The 22993-nt window shown below is 46.2% G+C and overlaps 1 protein-coding gene across 1 annotated transcript in view; it reads right to left on the reverse strand.

The window, feature by feature from the left end:
- The window catches only part of si:ch211-202p1.5 (endothelin-1), a 28399-nt gene extending 5805 nt beyond the window's left edge, over nucleotides 1–22594 (reverse strand). The window contains exon 1 of the mRNA XM_021611987.3: nucleotides 22301–22594. Coding sequence (XP_021467662.2) covers nucleotides 22301–22361 — 61 coding nt within the window. The 5' untranslated portion in view covers nucleotides 22362–22594. The remainder of the gene's footprint in view (nucleotides 1–22300) is intronic.
- Nucleotides 22595–22993: the final 399 nt, after the last annotated feature.

A 22993-nucleotide genomic window follows, 5' to 3' on the forward strand; every position in this document is an offset into this window, starting at 1 on the left:
CACTGTAGATCATTTGGCACTGCTAATGCTGTTCTAATCTCTACACATCAGGCCCATCTTACTGTACGCTTTTCAAAAGGGCCAACAGTCTATAGAACAATCCACTTATTGTCTGTCCTCCAGCCCATCTCACTGTCTATAGCCCATCTCTCTGTCTATAGCCCATCTCACTGTCTATAGCCCATCTCACTGTCTATAGCCCATCTCTCTGTCTATAGCCCATCTCACTGTCTATAGCCCATCTCACTGTCTATAGCCCATCTCACTGTCTATAGCCCATCTCACTGTCTATAGCCCATCTCACTGTCTATAGCCCATCTCACTGTCTATAGCCCATCTCTCTGTCTATAGCCCATCTCACTGTCTATAGCCCATCTCTCTGTCTATAGCCCATCTCTCTGTCTATAGCCCATCTCTCTGTCTATAGCCCATCTCACTGTCTATAGCCCATCTCACTGTCTATAGCCCATCTCTCTGTCTATAGGCCATCTCACTGTCTATAGCCCATCTCACTGTCTATAGCCCATCTCACTGTCTATAGCCCATCTCACTGTCTATAGCCCATCTCACTGTCTATAACCCATCTCACTGTCTATAACCCATCTCACTGTCTATAGCCCATCTCTCTGTCTATAGCCCATCTCTCTGTCTATAGCCCATCTCTCTGTCTATAGCCCATCTCACTGTCTATAGCCCATCTCACTGTCTATAGCCCATCTCTCTGTCTATAGCCCATCTCTCTGTCTATAGCCCATCTCTCTGTCTATAGCCCATCTCTCTGTCTATAGCCCATCTCTCTGTCTATAGCCCATCTCTCTGTCTATAGCCCATCTCACTGTCTATAGCCCATCTCACTGTCTATAGCCCATCTCTCTGTCTATAGCCCATCTCTCTGTCTATAGCCCATCTCTCTGTCTATAGCCCATCTCTCTGTCTATAGCCCATCTCTCTGTCTATAGCCCATCTCACTGTCTATAGCCCATCTCTCTGTCTATAGCCCATCTCTCTGTCTATAGCCCATCTCTCTGTCTATAGCCCATCTCACTGTCTATAGCCCATCTCACTGTCTATAGCCCATCTCACTGTCTATAGCCCATCTCACTGTCTATAGCCCATCTCACTGTCTATAGCCCATCTCTCTGTCTATAGCCCATCTCTCTGTCTATAGCCCATCTCTCTGTCTATAGCCCATCTCACTGTCTATAGCCCATCTCACTGTCTATAGCCCATCTCACTGTCTATAGCCCATCTCTCTGTCTATAGCCCATCTCTCTGTCTATAGCCCATCTCTCTGTCTATAGCCCATCTCTCTGTCTATAGCCCATCTCTCTGTCTATAGCCCATCTCTCTGTCTATAGCCCATCTCACTGTCTATAGCCCATCTCTCTGTCTATAGCCCATCTCACTGTCTATAGCCCATCTCTCTGTCTATAGCCCATCTCACTGTCTATAGCCCATCTCACTGTCTATAGCCCATCTCACTGTCTATAGCCCATCTCACTGTCTATAGCCCAACTCACTGTCTATAGCCCATCTCACTGTCTATAGCCCATCTCACTGTCTATAGCCCATCTCTCTGTCTATAGCCCATCTCACTGTCTATAGCCCATCTCTCTGTCTATAGCCCATCTCTCTGTCTATAGCCCATCTCACTGTCTATAGCCCATCTCTCTGTCTATAGCCCATCTCACTGTCTATAGCCCAACTCACTGTCTATAGCCCATCTCACTGTCTATAGCCCATCTCACTGTCTATAGCCCATCTCACTGTCTATAGCCCATCTCACTGTCTATAGCCCATCTCACTGTCTATAGCCCATCTCTCTGTCTATAGCCCATCTCACTGTCTATAGCCCATCTCTCTGTCTATAGCCCATCTCTCTGTCTATAGCCCATCTCTCTGTCTATAGCCCATCTCACTGTCTATAGCCCATCTCACTGTCTATAGCCCATCTCACTGTCTATAGCCCATCTCTCTGTCTATAGCCCATCTCGCTGTCTATAGCCCATCTCACTGTCTATAGCCCATCTCACTGTCTATAGCCCATCTCACTGTCTATAGCCCATCTCTCTGTCTATATCCCATCTCTCTGTCTATAGCCCATCTCTCTGTCTATAGCCCATCTCACTGTCTATAGCCCATCTCACTGTCTATAGCCCATCTCTCTGTCTATAGCCCATCTCTCTGTCTATAGCCCATCTCTCTGTCTATAGCCCATCTCACTGTCTATAGCCCATCTCACTGTCTATAGCCCATCTCTCTGTCTATAGGCCATCTCACTGTCTATAGCCCATCTCTCTGTCTATAGCCCATCTCACTGTCTATAGCCCATCTCTCTGTCTATAGCCCATCTCACTGTCTATAGCCCATCTCTCTGTCTATAGCCCATCTCACTGTCTATAGCCCATCTCTCTGTCTATAGCCCATCTCACTGTCTATAGCCCATCTCTCTGTCTATAGCCCATCTCTCTGTCTATAGCCCATCTCTCTGTCTATAGCCCATCTCTCTGTCTATAGCCCATCTCTCTGTCTATAGCCCATCTCTCTGTCTATAGCCCATCTCACTGTCTATAGCCCATCTCTCTGTCTATAGCCCATCTCACTGTCTATAGCCCATCTCTCTGTCTATAGCCCATCTCACTGTCTATAGCCCATCTCACTGTCTATAGCCCATCTCACTGTCTATAGCCCATCTCACTGTCTATAGCCCAACTCACTGTCTATAGCCCATCTCACTGTCTATAGCCCATCTCACTGTCTATAGCCCATCTCTCTGTCTATAGCCCATCTCACTGTCTATAGCCCATCTCTCTGTCTATAGCCCATCTCTCTGTCTATAGCCCAGCTCACTGTCTATAGCCCATCTCTCTGTCTATAGCCCATCTCACTGTCTATAGCCCAACTCACTGTCTATAGCCCATCTCACTGTCTATAGCCCATCTCACTGTCTATAGCCCATCTCACTGTCTATAGCCCATCTCACTGTCTATAGCCCATCTCACTGTCTATAGCCCATCTCTCTGTCTATAGCCCATCTCACTGTCTATAGCCCATCTCTCTGTCTATAGCCCATCTCTCTGTCTATAGCCCATCTCTCTGTCTATAGCCCATCTCACTGTCTATAGCCCATCTCACTGTCTATAGCCCATCTCACTGTCTATAGCCCATCTCTCTGTCTATAGCCCATCTCGCTGTCTGTAGCCCATCTCACTGTCTATAGCCCATCTCACTGTCTATAGCCCATCTCACTGTCTATAGCCCATCTCTCTGTCTATATCCCATCTCTCTGTCTATAGCCCATCTCTCTGTCTATAGCCCATCTCACTGTCTATAGCCCATCTCACTGTCTATAGCCCATCTCTCTGTCTATAGCCCATCTCTCTGTCTATAGCCCATCTCTCTGTCTATAGCCCATCTCACTGTCTATAGCCCATCTCACTGTCTATAGCCCATCTCTCTGTCTATAGGCCATCTCACTGTCTATAGCCCATCTCACTGTCTATAGCCCATCTCACTGTCTATAGCCCATCTCACTGTCTATAGCCCATCTCACTGTCTATAGCCCATCTCTCTGTCTATAGCCCATCTCACTGTCTATAGCCCATCTCACTGTCTATAGCCCATCTCTCTGTCTATATCCCATCTCACTGTCTATAGCCCATCTCACTGCCTATAGCCCATCTCACTGTCTATAGCCCATCTCACTGTCTATAGCCCATCTCTCTGTCTATATCCCATCTCACTGTCTATAGCCCATCTCACTGTCTATAGCCCATCTCTCTGTCTATAGCCCATCTCTCTGTCTATAGGCCATCTCACTGCCTATAGCCCATCTCACTGTCTATAGCCCATCTCTCTGTCTATAGCCCATCTCACTGTCTATAGCCCATCTCACTGTCTATAGCCCATCTCACTGTCTATAGCCCATCTCTCTGTCTATAGCCCATCTCACTGCCTATAGCCCATCTCACTGTCTATAGCCCATCTCTCTGTCTATAGCCCATCTCTCTGTCTATAGGCCATCTCACTGTCTATAGCCCATCTCTCTGTCTATATCCCATCTCACTGTCTATAGCCCATCTCTCTGTCTATAGCCCATCTCTCTGTCTATAGGCCATCTCACTGTCTATAGCCCATCTCACTGTCTATAGCCCATCTCACTGTCTATAGCCCATCTCACTGTCTATAGCCCATCTCACTGTCTATATCCCATCTCTCTGTCTATAGCCCATCTCTCTGTCTATAGCCCAACTCACTGTCTATAGCCCATCTCACTGTCTATAGCCCATCTCTCTGTCTATAGCCCATCTCTCTGTCTATAGCCCATCTCTCTGTCTATAGCCCATTTCACTGTCTATAGCCCATCTCACTGTCTATAGCCCATCTCTCTGTCTATAGGCCATCTCACTGTCTATAGCCCATCTCACTGTCTATAGCCCATCTCACTGTCTATAGCCCATCTCTCTGTCTATAGCCCATCTCTCTGTCTATAGCCCATCTCTCTGTCCATAGGCCATCTCACTGTCTATAGCCCATCTCTCTGTCTATAGCCCATCTCACTGTCTATAGCCCATCTCACTGTCTATAGCCCATCTCTCTGTCTATAGGCCATCTCACTGTCTATAGCCCATCTCACTGTCTATAGCCCATCTCTCTGTCTATAGCCCATCTCTCTGTCTATAGCCCATCTCACTGTCTATAGCCCATCTCACTGTCTATAGCCCATCTCACTGTCTATAGCCCATCTCACTGTCTATAGCCCATCTCTCTGTCTATAGCCCATCTCTCTGTCTATAGCCCATCTCTCTGTCTATAGCCCATCTCTCTGTCTATAGCCCATCTCACTGTCTATAGCCCATCTCACTGTCTATAGCCCATCTCACTGTCTATAGCCCATCTCACTGTCTATAGCCCATCTCACTGTCTATAGCCCATCTCACTGTCTATAGCCCATCTCACTGTCTATATCCCATCTCTCTGTCTATAGCCCATCTCTCTGTCTATAGCCCATCTCACTGTCTATAGCCCATCTCACTGTCTATAGCCCATCTCTCTGTCTATAGCCCATCTCTCTGTCTATAGCCCATCTCACTGTCTATAGCCCATCTCTCTGTCTATAGCCCATCTCTCTGTCTATAGCCCATCTCTCTGTCTATAGCCCATCTCTCTGTCTATAGCCCATCTCTCTGTCTATAGCCCATCTCTCTGTCTATAGCCCATCTCTCTGTCTATAGCCCATCTCTCTGTCTATAGCCCATCTCACTGTCTATAGCCCATCTCTCTGTCTATAGCCCATCTCTCTGTCTATAGCCCATCTCACTGTCTATAGCCCATCTCACTGTCTATAGCCCATCTCTCTGTCTATAGCCCATCTCTCTGTCTATAGCCCATCTCTCTGTCTATAGGCCATCTCACTGTCTATAGCCCATCTCTCTGTCTATAGCCCATCTCACTGTCTATAACCCATCTCACTGTCTATAACCCATCTCACTGTCTATAGCCCATCTCACTGTCTATAGCCCATCTCTCTGTCTATAGCCCATCTCTCTGTCTATAGCCCATCTCACTGTCTATAGCCCATCTCACTGTCTATAGCCCATCTCACTGTCTATAGCCCATCTCACTGTCTATAGCCCATCTCACTGTCTATAGCCCATCTCACTGTCTATAGCCCATCTCACTGTCTATAGCCCATCTCACTGTCTATAACCCATCTCACTGTCTATAACCCATCTCACTGTCTATAGCCCATCTCTCTGTCTATAGCCCATCTCTCTGTCTATAGCCCATCTCTCTGTCTATAGCCCATCTCACTGTCTATAGCCCATCTCACTGTCTATAGCCCATCTCTCTGTCTATAGCCCATCTCTCTGTCTATAGCCCATCTCTCTGTCTATAGCCCATCTCTCTGTCTATAGCCCATCTCTCTGTCTATAGCCCATCTCTCTGTCTATAGCCCATCTCTCTGTCTATAGCCCATCTCACTGTCTATAGCCCATCTCACTGTCTATAGCCCATCTCTCTGTCTATAGCCCATCTCTCTGTCTATAGCCCATCTCTCTGTCTATAGCCCATCTCTCTGTCTATAGCCCATCTCTCTGTCTATAGCCCATCTCACTGTCTATAGCCCATCTCTCTGTCTATAGCCCATCTCTCTGTCTATAGCCCATCTCTCTGTCTATAGCCCATCTCACTGTCTATAGCCCATCTCACTGTCTATAGCCCATCTCACTGTCTATAGCCCATCTCACTGTCTATAGCCCATCTCACTGTCTATAGCCCATCTCTCTGTCTATAGCCCATCTCTCTGTCTATAGCCCATCTCTCTGTCTATAGCCCATCTCACTGTCTATAGCCCATCTCACTGTCTATAGCCCATCTCTCTGTCTATAGCCCATCTCACTGTCTATAGCCCATCTCTCTGTCTATAGCCCATCTCTCTGTCTATAGCCCATCTCTCTGTCTATAGCCCATCTCTCTGTCTATAGCCCATCTCTCTGTCTATAGCCCATCTCTCTGTCTATAGCCCATCTCACTGTCTATAGCCCATCTCTCTGTCTATAGCCCATCTCACTGTCTATAGCCCATCTCTCTGTCTATAGCCCATCTCACTGTCTATAGCCCATCTCACTGTCTATAGCCCATCTCACTGTCTATAGCCCATCTCACTGTCTATAGCCCAACTCACTGTCTATAGCCCATCTCACTGTCTATAGCCCATCTCACTGTCTATAGCCCATCTCACTGTCTATAGCCCATCTCTCTGTCTATAGCCCATCTCTCTGTCTATAGCCCATCTCTCTGTCTATAGCCCATCTCTCTGTCTATAGCCCATCTCACTGTCTATAGCCCATCTCTCTGTCTATAGCCCATCTCACTGTCTATAGCCCAACTCACTGTCTATAGCCCATCTCACTGTCTATAGCCCATCTCACTGTCTATAGCCCATCTCACTGTCTATAGCCCATCTCACTGTCTATAGCCCATCTCACTGTCTATAGCCCATCTCTCTGTCTATAGCCCATCTCACTGTCTATAGCCCATCTCTCTGTCTATAGCCCATCTCTCTGTCTATAGCCCATCTCTCTGTCTATAGCCCATCTCACTGTCTATAGCCCATCTCACTGTCTATAGCCCATCTCACTGTCTATAGCCCATCTCACTGTCTATAGCCCATCTCTCTGTCTATAGCCCATCTCGCTGTCTATAGCCCATCTCACTGTCTATAGCCCATCTCACTGTCTATAGCCCATCTCACTGTCTATAGCCCATCTCTCTGTCTATAGCCCATCTCACTGTCTATAGCCCATCTCTCTGTCTATAGCCCATCTCTCTGTCTATAGCCCATCTCACTGTCTATAGCCCATCTCACTGTCTATAGCCCATCTCACTGTCTATAGCCCAACTCACTGTCTATAGCCCATCTCACTGTCTATAGCCCATCTCACTGTCTATAGCCCATCTCACTGTCTATAGCCCATCTCACTGTCTATAGCCCATCTCACTGTCTATAGCCCAACTCACTGTCTATAGCCCATCTCTCTGTCTATAGCCCATCTCACTGTCTATAGCCCATCTCACTGTCTATAGCCCATCTCACTGTCTATAGCCCATCTCACTGTCTATAGCCCATCTCTCTGTCTATAGCCCATCTCTCTGTCTATAGCCCATCTCACTGTCTATAGCCCATCTCTCTGTCTATAGCCCATCTCTCTGTCTATAGCCCATCTCACTGTCTATAGCCCATCTCTCTGTCTATAGCCCATCTCTCTGTCTATAGCCCATCTCTCTGTCTATAGCCCATCTCACTGTCTATAGCCCATCTCACTGTCTATAGCCCATCTCACTGTCTATAGCCCATCTCACTGTCTATAGCCCATCTCACTGTCTATAGCCCATCTCTCTGTCTATAGCCCATCTCACTGTCTATAGCCCATCTCACTGTCTATAGCCCATCTCACTGTCTATAGCCCATCTCTCTGTCTATAGCCCATCTCACTGTCTATAGCCCATCTCACTGTCTATAGCCCATCTCACTGTCTATAGACCATCTCTCTGTCTATAACCCATCTCACTGTCTATAGCCCATCTCACTGTCTATAGCCCATCTCACTGTCTATAGCCCATCTCTCTGTCTATAACCCATCTCACTGTCTATAGCCCATCTCACTGTCTATAGCCCATCTCACTGTCTATAGCCCATCTCACTGTCTATAGCCCATCTCACTGTCTATAGCCCATCTCTCTGTCTATAGCCCATCTCACTGTCTATAGCCCATCTCACTGTCTATAGCCCATCTCTCTGTCTATAGCCCATCTCACTGTCTATAGCCCATCTCACTGTCTATAGCCCATCTCACTGTCTATAGCCCATCTCTCTGTCTATAGCCCATCTCACTGTCTATAGCCCATCTCTCTGTCTATAGCCCATCTCACTGTCTATAGCCCATCTCTCTGTCTATAACCCATCTCACTGTCTATAGCCCATCTCTCTGTCTATAGCCCATCTCACTGTCTATAGCCCATCTCACTGTCTATAGCCCATCTCACTGTCTATAGCCCATCTCACTGTCTATAGCCCATCTCACTGTCTATAGCCCATCTCACTGTCTATAGCCCATCTCACTGTCTATAGCCCATCTCTCTGTCTATAGCCCATCTCTCTGTCTATAGCCCATCTCTCTGTCTATAGCCCATCTCACTGTCTATAGCCCATCTCTCTGTCTATAACCCATCTCACTGTCTATAGCCCATCTCACTGTCTATAACCCATCTCACTGTCTATAGCCCATCTCTCTGTCTATAGCCCATCTCACTGTCTATAGCCCATCTCTCTGTCTATAGCCCATCTCACTGTCTATAGCCCATCTCTCTGTCTATAACCCATCTCACTGTCTATAGCCCATCTCACTGTCTATAACCCATCTCACTGTCTATAGCCCATCTCTCTGTCTATAGCCCATCTCACTGTCTATAGCCCATCTCTCTGTCTATAGCCCATCTCACTGTCTATAGCCCATCTCACTGTCTATAGCCCATCTCACTGTCTATAGCCCATCTCACTGTCTATAGCCCATCTCTCTGTCTATAGCCCATCTCACTGTCTATAGCCCATCTCTCTGTCTATAGCCCATCTCTCTGTCTATAGCCCATCTCACTGTCTATAGCCCATCTCTCTGTCTATAGCCCATCTCTCTGTCTATAGCCCATCTCACTGTCTATAGCCCATCTCTCTGTCTATAGCCCATCTCACTGTCTATAGCCCATCTCTCTGTCTATAGCCCATCTCTCTGTCTATAGCCCATCTCACTGTCTATAGCCCATCTCTCTGTCTATAGCCCATCTCACTGTCTATAGCCCATCTCACTGTCTATAGCCCATCTCACTGTCTATAGCCCATCTCTCTGTCTATAGCCCATCTCTCTGTCTATAGCCCATCTCTCTGTCTATAGCCCATCTCACTGTCTATAGCCCATCTCTCTGTCTATAGCCCATCTCACTGTCTATAGCCCATCTCACTGTCTATAGCCCATCTCACTGTCTATAGCCCATCTCACTGTCTATAGCCCATCTCACTGTCTATAGCCCATCTCTCTGTATATAGCCCATCTCTCTGTCTATAGCCCATCTCACTGTCTATAGCCCATCTCACTGTCTATAGCCCATCTCTCTGTCTATAGCCCATCTCTCTGTCTATAGCCCATCTCTCTGTCTATAGCCCATCTCACTGTCTATAGCCCATCTCTCTGTCTATAGCCCATCTCACTGTCTATAACCCATCTCTCTGTCTATAGCCCATCTCTCTGTCTATAGCCCATCTCACTGTCTATAACCCATCTCTCTGTCTATAGCCCATCTCTCTGTCTATAGCCCATCTCACTGTCTATAGCCCATCTCTCTGTCTATAGCCCATCTCACTGTCTATAGCCCATCTCTCTGTCTATAGCCCATCTCTCTGTCTATAGCCCATCTCACTGTCTATAACCCATCTCACTGTCTATAGCCCATCTCACTGTCTATAACCCATCTCTCTGTCTATAGCCCATCTCACTGTCTATAACCCATCTCTCTGTCTATAGCCCATCTCACTGTCTATAACCCATCTCTCTGTCTATAGCCCATCTCTCTGTCTATAGCCCATCTCTCTGTCTATAGCCCATCTCACTGTCTATAGCCCATCTCTCTGTCTATAGCCCATCTCTCTGTCTATAGCCCATCTCACTGTCTATAGCCCATCTCACTGTCTATAGCCCATCTCTCTGTCTATAGCCCATCTCTCTGTCTATAGCCCATCTCACTGTCTATAGCCCATCTCTCTGTCTATAGCCCATCTCTCTGTCTATAGCCCATCTCTCTGTCTATAGCCCATCTCTCTGTCTATAGCCCATCTCACTGTCTATAGCCCATCTCTCTGTCTATAGCCCATCTCACTGTCTATAGCCCATCTCTCTGTCTATAGCCCATCTCTCTGTCTATAGCCCATCTCACTGTCTATAGCCCATCTCTCTGTCTATAGCCCATCTCACTGTCTATAGCCCATCTCTCTGTCTATAGCCCATCTCTCTGTCTATAGCCCATCTCTCTGTCTATAGCCCATCTCACTGTCTATAACCCATCTCTCTGTCTATAGCCCATCTCTCTGTCTATAGCCCATCTCTCTGTCTATAGCCCATCTCACTGTCTATAGCCCATCTCACTGTCTATAACCCATCTCACTGTCTATAGCCCATCTCACTGTCTATAACCCATCTCTCTGTCTATAGCCCATCTCACTGTCTATAACCCATCTCTCTGTCTATAGCCCATCTCTCTGTCTATAGCCCATCTCTCTGTCTATAGCCCATCTCACTGTCTATAGCCCATCTCTCTGTCTATAGCCCATCTCTCTGTCTATAGCCCATCTCTCTGTCTATAGCCCATCTCACTGTCTATAGCCCATCTCTCTGTCTATAGCCCATCTCTCTGTCTATAGCCCATCTCTCTGTCTATAGCCCATCTCACTGTCTATAGCCCATCTCTCTGTCTATAGCCCATCTCTATGTCTATAGCCCATCTCACTGTCTATAGCCCATCTCTCTGTCTATAGCCCATCTCTATGTCTATAGCCCATCTCACTGTCTATAGCCCATCTCTCTGTCTATAGCCCATCTCTCTGTCTATAGCCCATCTCTCTGTCTATAGCCCATCTCTCTGTCTATAGCCCATCTCTCTGTCTATAGCCCATCTCACTGTCTATAGCCCATCTCTCTGTCTATAGCCCATCTCTCTGTCTATAGCCCATCTCTCTGTCTATAGCCCATCTCACTGTCTATAGCCCATCTCTCTGTCTATAGCCCATCTCTCTGTCTATAGCCCATCTCACTGTCTATAGCCCATCTCACTGTCTATAGCCCATCTCTCTGTCTATAGCCCATCTCTATGTCTATAGCCCATCTCACTGTCTATAGCCCATCTCTCTGTCTATAGCCCATCTCTCTGTCTATAGCCCATCTCTCTGTCTATAGCCCATCTCTCTGTCTATAGCCCATCTCACTGTCTATAGCCCATCTCTCTGTCTATAGCCCATCTCACTGTCTATAGCCCATCTCTCTGTCTATAGCCCATCTCTCTGTCTATAGCCCATCTCACTGTCTATAGCCCATCTCTCTGTCTATAGCCCATCTCACTGTCTATAGCCCATCTCTCTGTCTATAGCCCATCTCACTGTCTATAGCCCATCTCTCTGTCTATAGCCCATCTCACTGTCTATAGCCCATCTCTCTGTCTATAGCCCATCTCACTGTCTATAGCCCATCTCTCTGTCTATAGCCCATCTCTCTGTCTATAGCCCATCTCTCTGTCTATAGCCCATCTCTCTGTCTATAGCCCATCTCTCTGTCTATAGCCCATCTCACTGTCTATAGCCCATCTCTCTGTCTATAGCCCATCTCACTGTCTATAGCCCATCTCACTGTCTATAGCCCATCTCACTGTCTATAGCCCATCTCTCTGTCTATAGCCCATCTCTCTGTCTATAGCCCATCTCTCTGTCTATAGCCCATCTCTCTGTCTATAGCCCATCTCACTGTCTATAGCCCATCTCACTGTCTATAGCCCATCTCTCTGTCTATAGCCCATCTCTCTGTCTATAGCCCATCTCACTGTCTATAGCCCATCTCTCTGTCTATAGCCCATCTCTCTGTCTATAGCCCATCTCTCTGTCTATAGCCCATCTCACTGTCTATAGCCCATCTCTCTGTCTATAGCCCATCTCTCTGTCTATAGCCCATCTCTCTGTCTATAGCCCATCTCACTGTCTATAACCCATCTCTCTGTCTATAGCCCATCTCTCTGTCTATAGCCCATCTCTCTGTCTATAGCCCATCTCACTGTCTATAGCCCATCTCACTGTCTATAACCCATCTCTCTGTCTATAGCCCATCTCACTGTCTATAACCCATCTCTCTGTCTATAGCCCATCTCACTGTCTATAACCCATCTCTCTGTCTATAGCCCATCTCTCTGTCTATAGCCCATCTCTCTGTCTATAGCCCATCTCTCTGTCTATAGCCCATCTCACTGTCTATAGCCCATCTCACTGTCTATAACCCATCTCTCTGTCTATAGCCCATCTCACTGTCTATAACCCATCTCTCTGTCTATAGCCCATCTCACTGTCTATAACCCATCTCTCTGTCTATAGCCCATCTCTCTGTCTATAGCCCATCTCTCTGTCTATAGCCCATCTCACTGTCTATAGCCCATCTCTCTGTCTATAGCCCATCTCTCTGTCTATAGCCCATCTCACTGTCTATAGCCCATCTCACTGTCTATAGCCCATCTCTCTGTCTATAGCCCATCTCTCTGTCTATAGCCCATCTCACTGTCTATAGCCCATCTCTCTGTCTATAGCCCATCTCTCTGTCTATAGCCCATCTCTCTGTCTATAGCCCATCTCTCTGTCTATAGCCCATCTCACTGTCTATAGCCCATCTCTCTGTCTATAGCCCATCTCACTGTCTATAGCCCATCTCTCTGTCTATAGCCCATCTCTCTGTCTATAGCCCATCTCACTGTCTATAGCCCATCTCTCTGTCTATAGCCCATCTCACTGTCTATAGCCCATCTCTCTGTCTATAGCCCATCTCACTGTCTATAGCCCATCTCTCTGTCTATAGCCCATCTCACTGTCTATAGCCCATCTCTCTGTCTATAGCCCATCTCACTGTCTATAGCCCATCTCTCTGTCTATAGCCCATCTCTCTGTCTATAGCCCATCTCTCTGTCTATAGCCCATCTCTCTGTCTATAGCCCATCTCTCTGTCTATAGCCCATCTCACTGTCTATAGCCCATCTCTCTGTCTATAGCCCATCTCACTGTCTATAGCCCATCTCACTGTCTATAGCCCATCTCACTGTCTATAGCCCATCTCTCTGTCTATAGCCCATCTCTCTGTCTATAGCCCATCTCTCTGTCTATAGCCCATCTCTCTGTCTATAGCCCATCTCACTGTCTATAGCCCATCTCACTGTCTATAGCCCATCTCTCTGTCTATAGCCCATCTCTCTGTCTATAGCCCATCTCACTGTCTATAGCCCATCTCACTGTCTATAGCCCATCTCACTGTCTATATCCCATCTCTCTGTCTATAGCCCATCTCACTGTCTATAGCCCATCTCACTGTCTATAGCCCATCTCACTGTCTATAGCCCATCTCACTGTCTATAGCCCATCTCACTGTCTATAGCCCATCTCACTGTCTATAGCCCATCTCTCTGTCTATAGCCCATCTCTCTGTCTATAGCCCATCTCACTGTCTATAGCCCATCTCACTGTATATAGCCCATCTCACTGTCTATAGCCCATCTCACTGTCTATAGCCCATCTCTCTGTCTATAGCCCATCTCACTGTCTATAGCCCATCTCACTGTCTATAGCCCATCTCACTGTCTATATCCCATCTCTCTGTCTATAGCCCATCTCACTGTCTATAGCCCATCTCACTGTCTATAGCCCATCTCTCTGTCTATAGCCCATCTCACTGTCTATATCCCATCTCTCTGTCTATAACCCATCTCACTGTCTATAGCCCATCTCACTGTCTATAACCCATCTCACTGTCTATAGCCCATCTCTCTGTCTATAGCCCATCTCTCTGTCTATAGCCCATCTCACTGTCTATATCCCATCTCTCTGTCTATAACCCATCTCACTGTCTATAGCCCATCTCTCTGTCTATAGCCCATCTCACTGTCTATAGCCCATCTCACTGTCTATAGCCCATCTCTCTGTCTATAACCCATCTCACTGTCTATAGCCCATCTCTCTGTCTATAGCCTATCTCTCTGTCTATAGCCCATCTCACTGTCTATAGCCCATCTCTCTGTCTATAGCCCATCTCACTGTCTATAACCCATCTCTCTGTCTATAGCCCATCTCTCTGTCTATAGCCCATCTCTCTGTCTATAGCCCATCTCTCTGTCTATAGCCCATCTCACTGTCTATATCCCATCTCTCTGTCTATAACCCATCTCACTGTCTATAGCCCATCTCTCTGTCTATAGCCCATCTCACTGTCTATAGCCCATCTCACTGTCTATAGCCCATCTCTCTGTCTATAGCCCATCTCACTGTCTATAGCCCATCTCACTGTCTATAGCCCATCTCTCTGTCTATAGCCCATCTCACTGTCTATATCCCATCTCTCTGTCTATAACCCATCTCACTGTCTATAGCCCATCTCACTGTCTATAGCCCATCTCACTGTCTATAGCCCATCTCACTGTCTACAGCCCATCTCACTGTCTATAGCCCATCTCACTGTCTATAGCCCATCTCTCTGTCTATAGCCCATCTCACTGTCTATAGCCCATCTCACTGTCTATAGCCCATCTCACTGTCTATATCCCATCTCTCTGTCTATAGCCCATCTCACTGTCTATAGCCCATCTCACTGTCTATAGCCCATCTCACTGTCTATAGCCCATCTCACTGTCTATAGCCCATCTCACTGTCTATAGCCCATCTCACTGTCTATAGCCCATCTCTCTGTCTATAGCCCATCTCTCTGTCTATAGCCCATCTCACTGTCTATAGCCCATCTCACTGTATATAGCCCATCTCACTGTCTATAGCCCATCTCACTGTCTATAGCCCATCTCTCTGTCTATAGCCCATCTCACTGTCTATAGCCCATCTCACTGTCTATAGCCCATCTCACTGTCTATATCCCATCTCTCTGTCTATAGCCCATCTCACTGTCTATAGCCCATCTCACTGTCTATAGCCCATCTCTCTGTCTATAGCCCATCTCACTGTCTATATCCCATCTCTCTGTCTATAACCCATCTCACTGTCTATAGCCCATCTCACTGTCTATAACCCATCTCACTGTCTATAGCCCATCTCTCTGTCTATAGCCCATCTCTCTGTCTATAGCCCATCTCACTGTCTATATCCCATCTCTCTGTCTATAACCCATCTCACTGTCTATAGCCCATCTCTCTGTCTATAGCCCATCTCACTGTCTATAGCCCATCTCACTGTCTATAGCCCATCTCTCTGTCTATAACCCATCTCACTGTCTATAGCCCATCTCTCTGTCTATAGCCTATCTCTCTGTCTATAGCCCATCTCACTGTCTATAGCCCATCTCTCTGTCTATAGCCCATCTCACTGTCTATAACCCATCTCTCTGTCTATAGCCCATCTCTCTGTCTATAGCCCATCTCTCTGTCTATAGCCCATCTCTCTGTCTATAGCCCATCTCACTGTCTATATCCCATCTCTCTGTCTATAACCCATCTCACTGTCTATAGCCCATCTCTCTGTCTATAGCCCATCTCACTGTCTATAGCCCATCTCACTGTCTATAGCCCATCTCTCTGTCTATAGCCCATCTCACTGTCTATAGCCCATCTCACTGTCTATAGCCCATCTCTCTGTCTATAGCCCATCTCACTGTCTATATCCCATCTCTCTGTCTATAACCCATCTCACTGTCTATAGCCCATCTCACTGTCTATAGCCCATCTCACTGTCTATAGCCCATCTCACTGTCTACAGCCCATCTCACTGTCTATAGCCCATCTCACTGTCTATAGCCCATCTCTCTGTCTATAGCCCATCTCTCTGTCTATAGCCCATCTCACTGTCTATAGCCCATCTCTCTGTCTATAGCCCATCTCACTGTCTATAACCCATCTCTCTGTCTATAGCCCATCTCTCTGTCTATAGCCCATCTCACTGTCTATAACCCATCTCTCTGTCTATAGCCCATCTCTCTGTCTATAGCCCATCTCTCTGTCTATAGCCCATCTCACTGTCTATAGCCCATCTCACTGTCTATAGCCCATCTCACTGTCTATAGCCCATCTCACTGTCTATAACCCATCTCTCTGTCTATAGCCCATCTCACTGTCTTTAGCCCATCTCTCTGTCTATAGCCCATCTCTCTGTCTATAGCCCATCTCACTGTCTATAGCCCATCTCTCTGTCTATAGCCCATCTCTCTGTCTATAGCCCATCTCACTGTCTATAGCCCATCTCACTGTCTATAGCCCATCTCACTGTCTATAGCCCAACTCACTGTCTATAGCCCATCTCTCTGTCTATAGCCCATCTCTCTGTCTATAGCCCATCTCTCTGTCTATAGCCCATCTCACTGTCTATAGCCCATCTCACTGTCTATAACCCATCTCTCTGTCTATAGCCCATCTCACTGTCTATAGCCCATCTCACTGTCTATAGCCCATCTCACTGTCTATAGCCCATCTCACTGTCTATAGCCCATCTCTCTGTCTATAGCCCATCTCTCTGTCTATAGCCCATCTCTCTGTCTATAACCCATCTCTCTGTCTATAGCCCATCTCTCTGTCTATAGCCCATCTCTCTGTCTATAGCCCATCTCACTGTCTATAGCCCATCTCACTGTCTATAGCCCATCTCTCTGTCTATAACCCATCTCTCTGTCTATAGCCCATCTCTCTGTCTATAGCCCATCTCACTGTCTATAGCCCATCTCACTGTCTATAGCCCATCTCACTGTCTATAGCCCATCTCTCTGTCTATAACCCATCTCTCTGTCTATAGCCCATCTCTCTGTCTATAGCCCATCTCTCTGTCTATAGCCCATCTCACTGTCTATAGCCCATCTCTCTGTCTATAACCCATCTCTCTGTCTATAGCCCATCTCTCTGTCTATAGCCCATCTCTCTGTCTATAGCCCATCTCTCTGTCTATAACCCATCTCTCTGTCTATAGCCCATCTCTCTGTCTATAGCCCATCTCTCTGTCTATAGCCCATCTCACTGTCTATAGCCCATCTCTCTGTCTATAGCCCATCTCTCTGTCTATAGCCCATCTCTCTGTCTATAGCCCATCTCACTGTCTATAGCCCATCTCACTGTCTATAGCCCATCTCTCTGTCTATAGCCCATCTCTCTGTCTATAGCCCATCTCTCTGTCTATAGCCCATCTCACTGTCTATAGCCCATCTCTCTGTCTATAGCCCATCTCTCTGTCTATAGCCCATCTCACTGTCTATAGCCCATCTCTCTGTCTATAGCCCATCTCTCTGTCTATAGCCCATCTCTCTGTCTATAGCCCATCTCTCTGTCTATAGCCCATCTCACTGTCTATAGCCCATCTCTCTGTCTATAGCCCATCTCTCTGTCTATAGCCCATCTCACTGTCTATAGCCCATCTCTCTGTCTATAGCCCATCTCTCTGTCTATAGCCCATCTCTCTGTCTATAGCCCATCTCTCTGTCTATAGCCCATCTCACTGTCTATAGCCCATCTCACTGTCTATAGCCCATCTCTCTGTCTATAGCCCATCTCTCTGTCTATAGCCCATCTCTCTGTCTATAGCCCATCTCACTGTCTATAGCCCATCTCTCTGTCTATAGCCCATCTCACTGTCTATAGCCCATCTCACTGTCTATAGCCCATCTCACTGTCTATAACCCATCTCACTGTCTATAGCCCATCTCACTGTCTATAGCCCATCTCTCTGTCTATAGCCCATCTCTCTGTCTATAGCCCATCTCACTGTCTATAGCCCATCTCACTGTCTATAGCCCATCTCTCTGTCTATAACCCATCTCTCTGTCTATAGCCCATCTCTCTGTCTATAGCCCATCTCTCTGTCTATAGCCCATCTCACTGTCTATAACCCATCTCACTGTCTATAGCCCATCTCACTGTCTATAACCCATCTCACTGTCTATAGCCCATCTCACTGTCTATAACCCATCTCACTGTCTATAGCCCATCTCACTGTCTATAACCCATCTCACTGTCTATAGCCCATCTCACTGTCTATAACCCATCTCACTGTCTATAACCCATCTCTCTGTCTATAGCCCATCTCTCTGTCTATAGCCCATCTCTCTGTCTATAGCCCATCTCACTGTCTATAGCCCATCTCACTGTCTATAGCCCATCTCTCTGTCTATAGCCCATCTCTCTGTCTATAGCCCATCTCTCTGTCTATAGCCCATCTCACTGTCTATAGCCCATCTCTCTGTCTATAGCCCATCTCTCTGTCTATAGCCCATCTCACTGTCTATAGCCCATCTCACTGTCTATAGCCCATCTCACTGTCTATAGCCCATCTCACTGTCTATAGCCCATCTCTCTGTCTATAGCCCATCTCTCTGTCTATAGCCCATCTCTCTGTCTATAGCCCATCTCTCTGTCTATAGCCCATCTCTCTGTCTATAGCCCATCTCTCTGTCTATAGCCCATCTCACTGTCTATAGCCCATCTCTCTGTCTATAGCCCATCTCTCTGTCTATAGCCCATCTCTCTGTCTATAGGCCATCTCTCTGTCTATAGCCCATCTCTCTGTCTATAGCCCATCTCTCTGTCTATAGCCCATCTCTCTGTCTATAGCCCATCTCACTGTCTATAGCCCATCTCTCTGTCTATAGCCCATCTCTCTGTCTATAGCCCATCTCAGCACTTGCAACAGATATTTAATTTGTATTTGTATTTTTTCTTATTTTTCTTTATGGGATGCACACTGCAGAAAACAGCGGAAGGCTAATTATCACTGTGAATTATTGTACTGCTTGTTTGTGTGTGAATTCATGGGTTGCCAACTTGACACCAAAAAATGACACATTCATTCATTAATTAATTCGATAGCTTTCATCCAGCCCTCCGAAAGATACTGATTATCACTGGTTATTAATTTGATGTCATTCAGACACAGTAGTACTCTCTGAAGTCTAAATTAAGTCTAGATTATGTTGCCACTCTATGTGCGCTCTAATAGATACAGGGGATTTTTTTTTCTGATACTGCGACTGTCTACCCTGATAGTGGCACTGTCTACCCAGATAGAGCTACTGTCTACCCTGATAGAGCTACTGTCTACCCTGATAGTGTTACTGTCTACCCTGATAGAGCTACTGTCTACCCTGATAGTGGCACTGTCTACCCTGATAGAGCTACTGTCTACCCTGATAGGAGCACATTCTACCCTGATAGTGGTACTGTATACCCTGAGAGTGGCACTTCTACCCTGATAGAGCTACTGTTTACCCTGATAGTGGCACTTCTACCCTGATAGAGCTACTGTCTACCCTGAAAGTAACACTTTCTACCCTGATAGTGGGACTTTCTACCCTCATAGTGGCACTTTCTACCCTTATATTCGTACTGTCTACCCTGATGGTGGCACTGTCTACCCTGATAGTGGTACTGTCTACCCTGATAGTGGTACTGTCTACCCTGATAGTGGTACTGTCTACCCTGTCAGTGGCACTGTCTACCTGATAGTGGCACTGTCTACCCTGATAGTTTCACTGTCTACCATGATAGTGGCACAGTCTACCCTGATAGTGACACTGTCTACCTAGTAACACTGTCTGGCTATTATTTTTTCCACATCTAACCCTAATATATTTCTCACAGCTTTGCATTTTCTTATGTCAATTGTATCAAACTGTTACACCCTGTAAAGGACTGTAGTTCAATAAATGTGTTATAAAACTAAAGTGGTGGAGAATCCCAAATGCCATGTGGATTTGGGTTCACCCCAATGAGTCAGTGGCGAACCACATTGTACCCTGCACAAGTTCCTCTAGTGCATTCAGGAGTCTGCTGGTGCAAGCCACGAGCGCAGCTTCCAATAGCTGGGCCTGCCTCTGGCTTTTTATCACTTGAATGAAAACAGATTTCCCTTGTACACCCAAACAGTGCTCTCAGCTCTTCATAAACAAGTCTCCTTGAAAATCCCCTAATAGAGAGTCTGATCCTACAGGTGTTCAGGGGTTTACGTAAATTAGATTTGATTGGCGTAAATAGCTGAGGTAAATCATCTCCTGATCAGGAAACTGTTTTTTTTTTATAGTGGATTTGTTACTTTAGACTCCTCGGCGTCGAACAGACGCCCGGCCCATGGATTGTATTGTATTGGCACTTAGCATGGAAATGTTACGCTTACAAGCCTTGTGTGCCTCCTGAGATGCCATGTGATTGCCAAGCAAAATTTAATTTAGCGACCTGTTTGGAGAAGTGAGCGTTCACTGCTTTAGAGGTTCAGGAGTTGATTGCCAAATACGTCCATGAGATTACTATTTAATCCATACCATTTAGTCCAAAAACCATCTCTGGCAGAATTTTGAGGCAATATTGTCAGAGCCCCTGGCCCTGTGCTTTTACAAGATTAGTTCTGGATATAACAGGATAACCTACCACAGATTCTATCCCTGGTAATCCTGTATATACACATGGTCTTCTTTTTGGGTGGCACAAGCAACAGTGGTGCTGTGTATAACAGGGTTTATGGATTCCAGAGATTGCTGAACTAACCAATGTTAATCCATTATTATCATGTATAAGAAACAATAAACCAAAGAGTGTACTTTAACAGTGCCTAGTCAACCATGACACAGGAAATCGTTTTCAGAAGTATCTGTCTAATAATAAGGACCCATGTTAACCAATGCTCCTGGATTCCCCGACTCATCTAATAAAATGAGAGAGGACTTTTTCCCCCCCTTCATAAAGTCTTGAAATTGACATATTATCTACAAGCTGTCTATTCAAGTGACTTGGATCGACATTTATGGTGAATGTCTTTCCTGGTTCAGATCATGGGGGTGCTGTGGAATGTTAGTCCACCACCATAGCTGAATCCCTGTTTCCTCCGGCTAAAGCCTTCTACGGGAGTGAGGGGGGGGGGGGTTGCCTGGAGAGCCCGGGTATAGAACTAACTTCTGTTCTGTGATTCCTAAGGGAATGTGCAGCACACATGGACAGCAGCACATAATGCAGAAATATTCAGACCAAAAGAGCAGTATACTCTTTTGAACATGCTAAAGGCGTTGTTGAAATTCCTCAAAAGTGCTGCATGATATAACAAAAACCCACTGTGAACACCTGTTGCATTCTATCGTCTGATCTAGAGATCTGACCTGCTGTATCTCAAGGTACAGTATCTGTAGAGAGGACTTATCTCTAGATAGTTACCTTTTTACTTTTGTTTGTGTCCTAACATAAGACTTTCAGTTTTCTCCTTCTTCGATCAAGGAGTCTGTAGGTGCTTTGGGACTTTTCCCTCTGATGAATATATGGTAGTTGAAGTGCCCAGTTGGGTATTTAATCAGAACACTGTGGTTTAGATTAGCTCGCACATAAATCCTATGGTCAATCAGTCTCAAGCATAGATAAGAACTTTGGTTGGACCGCATCTGCACATTTCTCCTATCCATTTCCCTTTACCTGTACATATGACATCATCCAAAGTTGTACAGTACAGGTATGTTTTATCGTTTGAGTTCAGATGGAATTTTTCCCTTTGTTTTGAAACGTGTACTACATAACACTGTCCTCATTCGACATGAGCACAAAAAGGATATCAGTTCACAACATTGCATCAGCAGCAAAGATCACATCAGAGGTTAGTTATGCTTATGCAAACTCACACAGAATATTGTAACTCTTGAGCAGGGGATGTGGGCAACAGTTGTCAAAATAATTTAAAACAGGCTGCACAGTTCCCCGTAGACACAATAAATCCAATTGAAGCAGCTTTTGAACAACAGATAAAAGCAGACAGTAAAAGCAGACAGTAAAAGCAGACAGTAAAAGCAGACAGTAAAAGCAGACAGTAAAAGCAGACAGGCATCTGCTCACAGGCATGGCCAACATGAGGGCTCACTTACCTACTACATGTTGTCTCTATTAAACCACAGCTTAGGTGCAACAATTACACCCCACATGATAGTAAAAAACACTTTATTCCAATTGAAACAAAAAGCGCTCAATAATAATGTAAACATCTGTAATATCAGGAGAAAGTCTTTACCTTCATGTTCCAGTATCAAAACCAAAGTAGTGGTCAGGAAGTAAAAAGTGGTGAGATCCATTATTTTGTTCCAATGAGTACAAACAGTTCCAAATTCAAAAAAGATAGTGACAATTTCTCCTTGAGACACACAACAGGCAGATCGATCCAGAAGCAGGGATCAGTAAGAAGTGGAGCTCAGAGAAGCTCTGGAGTCAGTCCCAGGCTCTGGTCTGGTCTTAAGCAGCAGTACCTCAGACACCTCAAGCACCACCACACCCTCCCTCCTCCTTCCCAGACTCTGTCTCTGTCACTATTGATGCCTCTTCTCTCCCAGGGCTACCCCCACAGAGTCCCACACATGTACAACAGCCTTACATGTGTGTGTGTGTGTCTGTGTGTGTGTGTGTGTGTGTGTGTGTGTGTGTGTGTGTGTGTGTGTGTGTGTGTGTTGTACATCTGCCATGTGCTACATGCCTGCCAGTCACTGATAACATGCAGCAGGAAAGAGCTACCTTGTGAGAAGAGAGTTCTGGTCCTGTAAAGTGTTCTCCCACTGACCAAAAGGTGTGCTGAAGATGTTGTCACAGTCCAAGCCAGGTGGGACTAGATTAGAGCCCTGCTATGAGTTCAGAACTAGAGAACTAGGGAAGCAGATGTTTTAGTGGGAAGGTAACTGGGGAATGATGGGTTGTCAGACTCCCAGCAGGCAGT

This window comes from Oncorhynchus mykiss, chromosome 8 (assembly GCF_057628025.1).
Source record: "Oncorhynchus mykiss isolate SJ-2025 chromosome 8, ASM5762802v1, whole genome shotgun sequence".
In the NCBI taxonomy this organism is placed as follows: domain Eukaryota; kingdom Metazoa; phylum Chordata; class Actinopteri; order Salmoniformes; family Salmonidae; genus Oncorhynchus; species Oncorhynchus mykiss.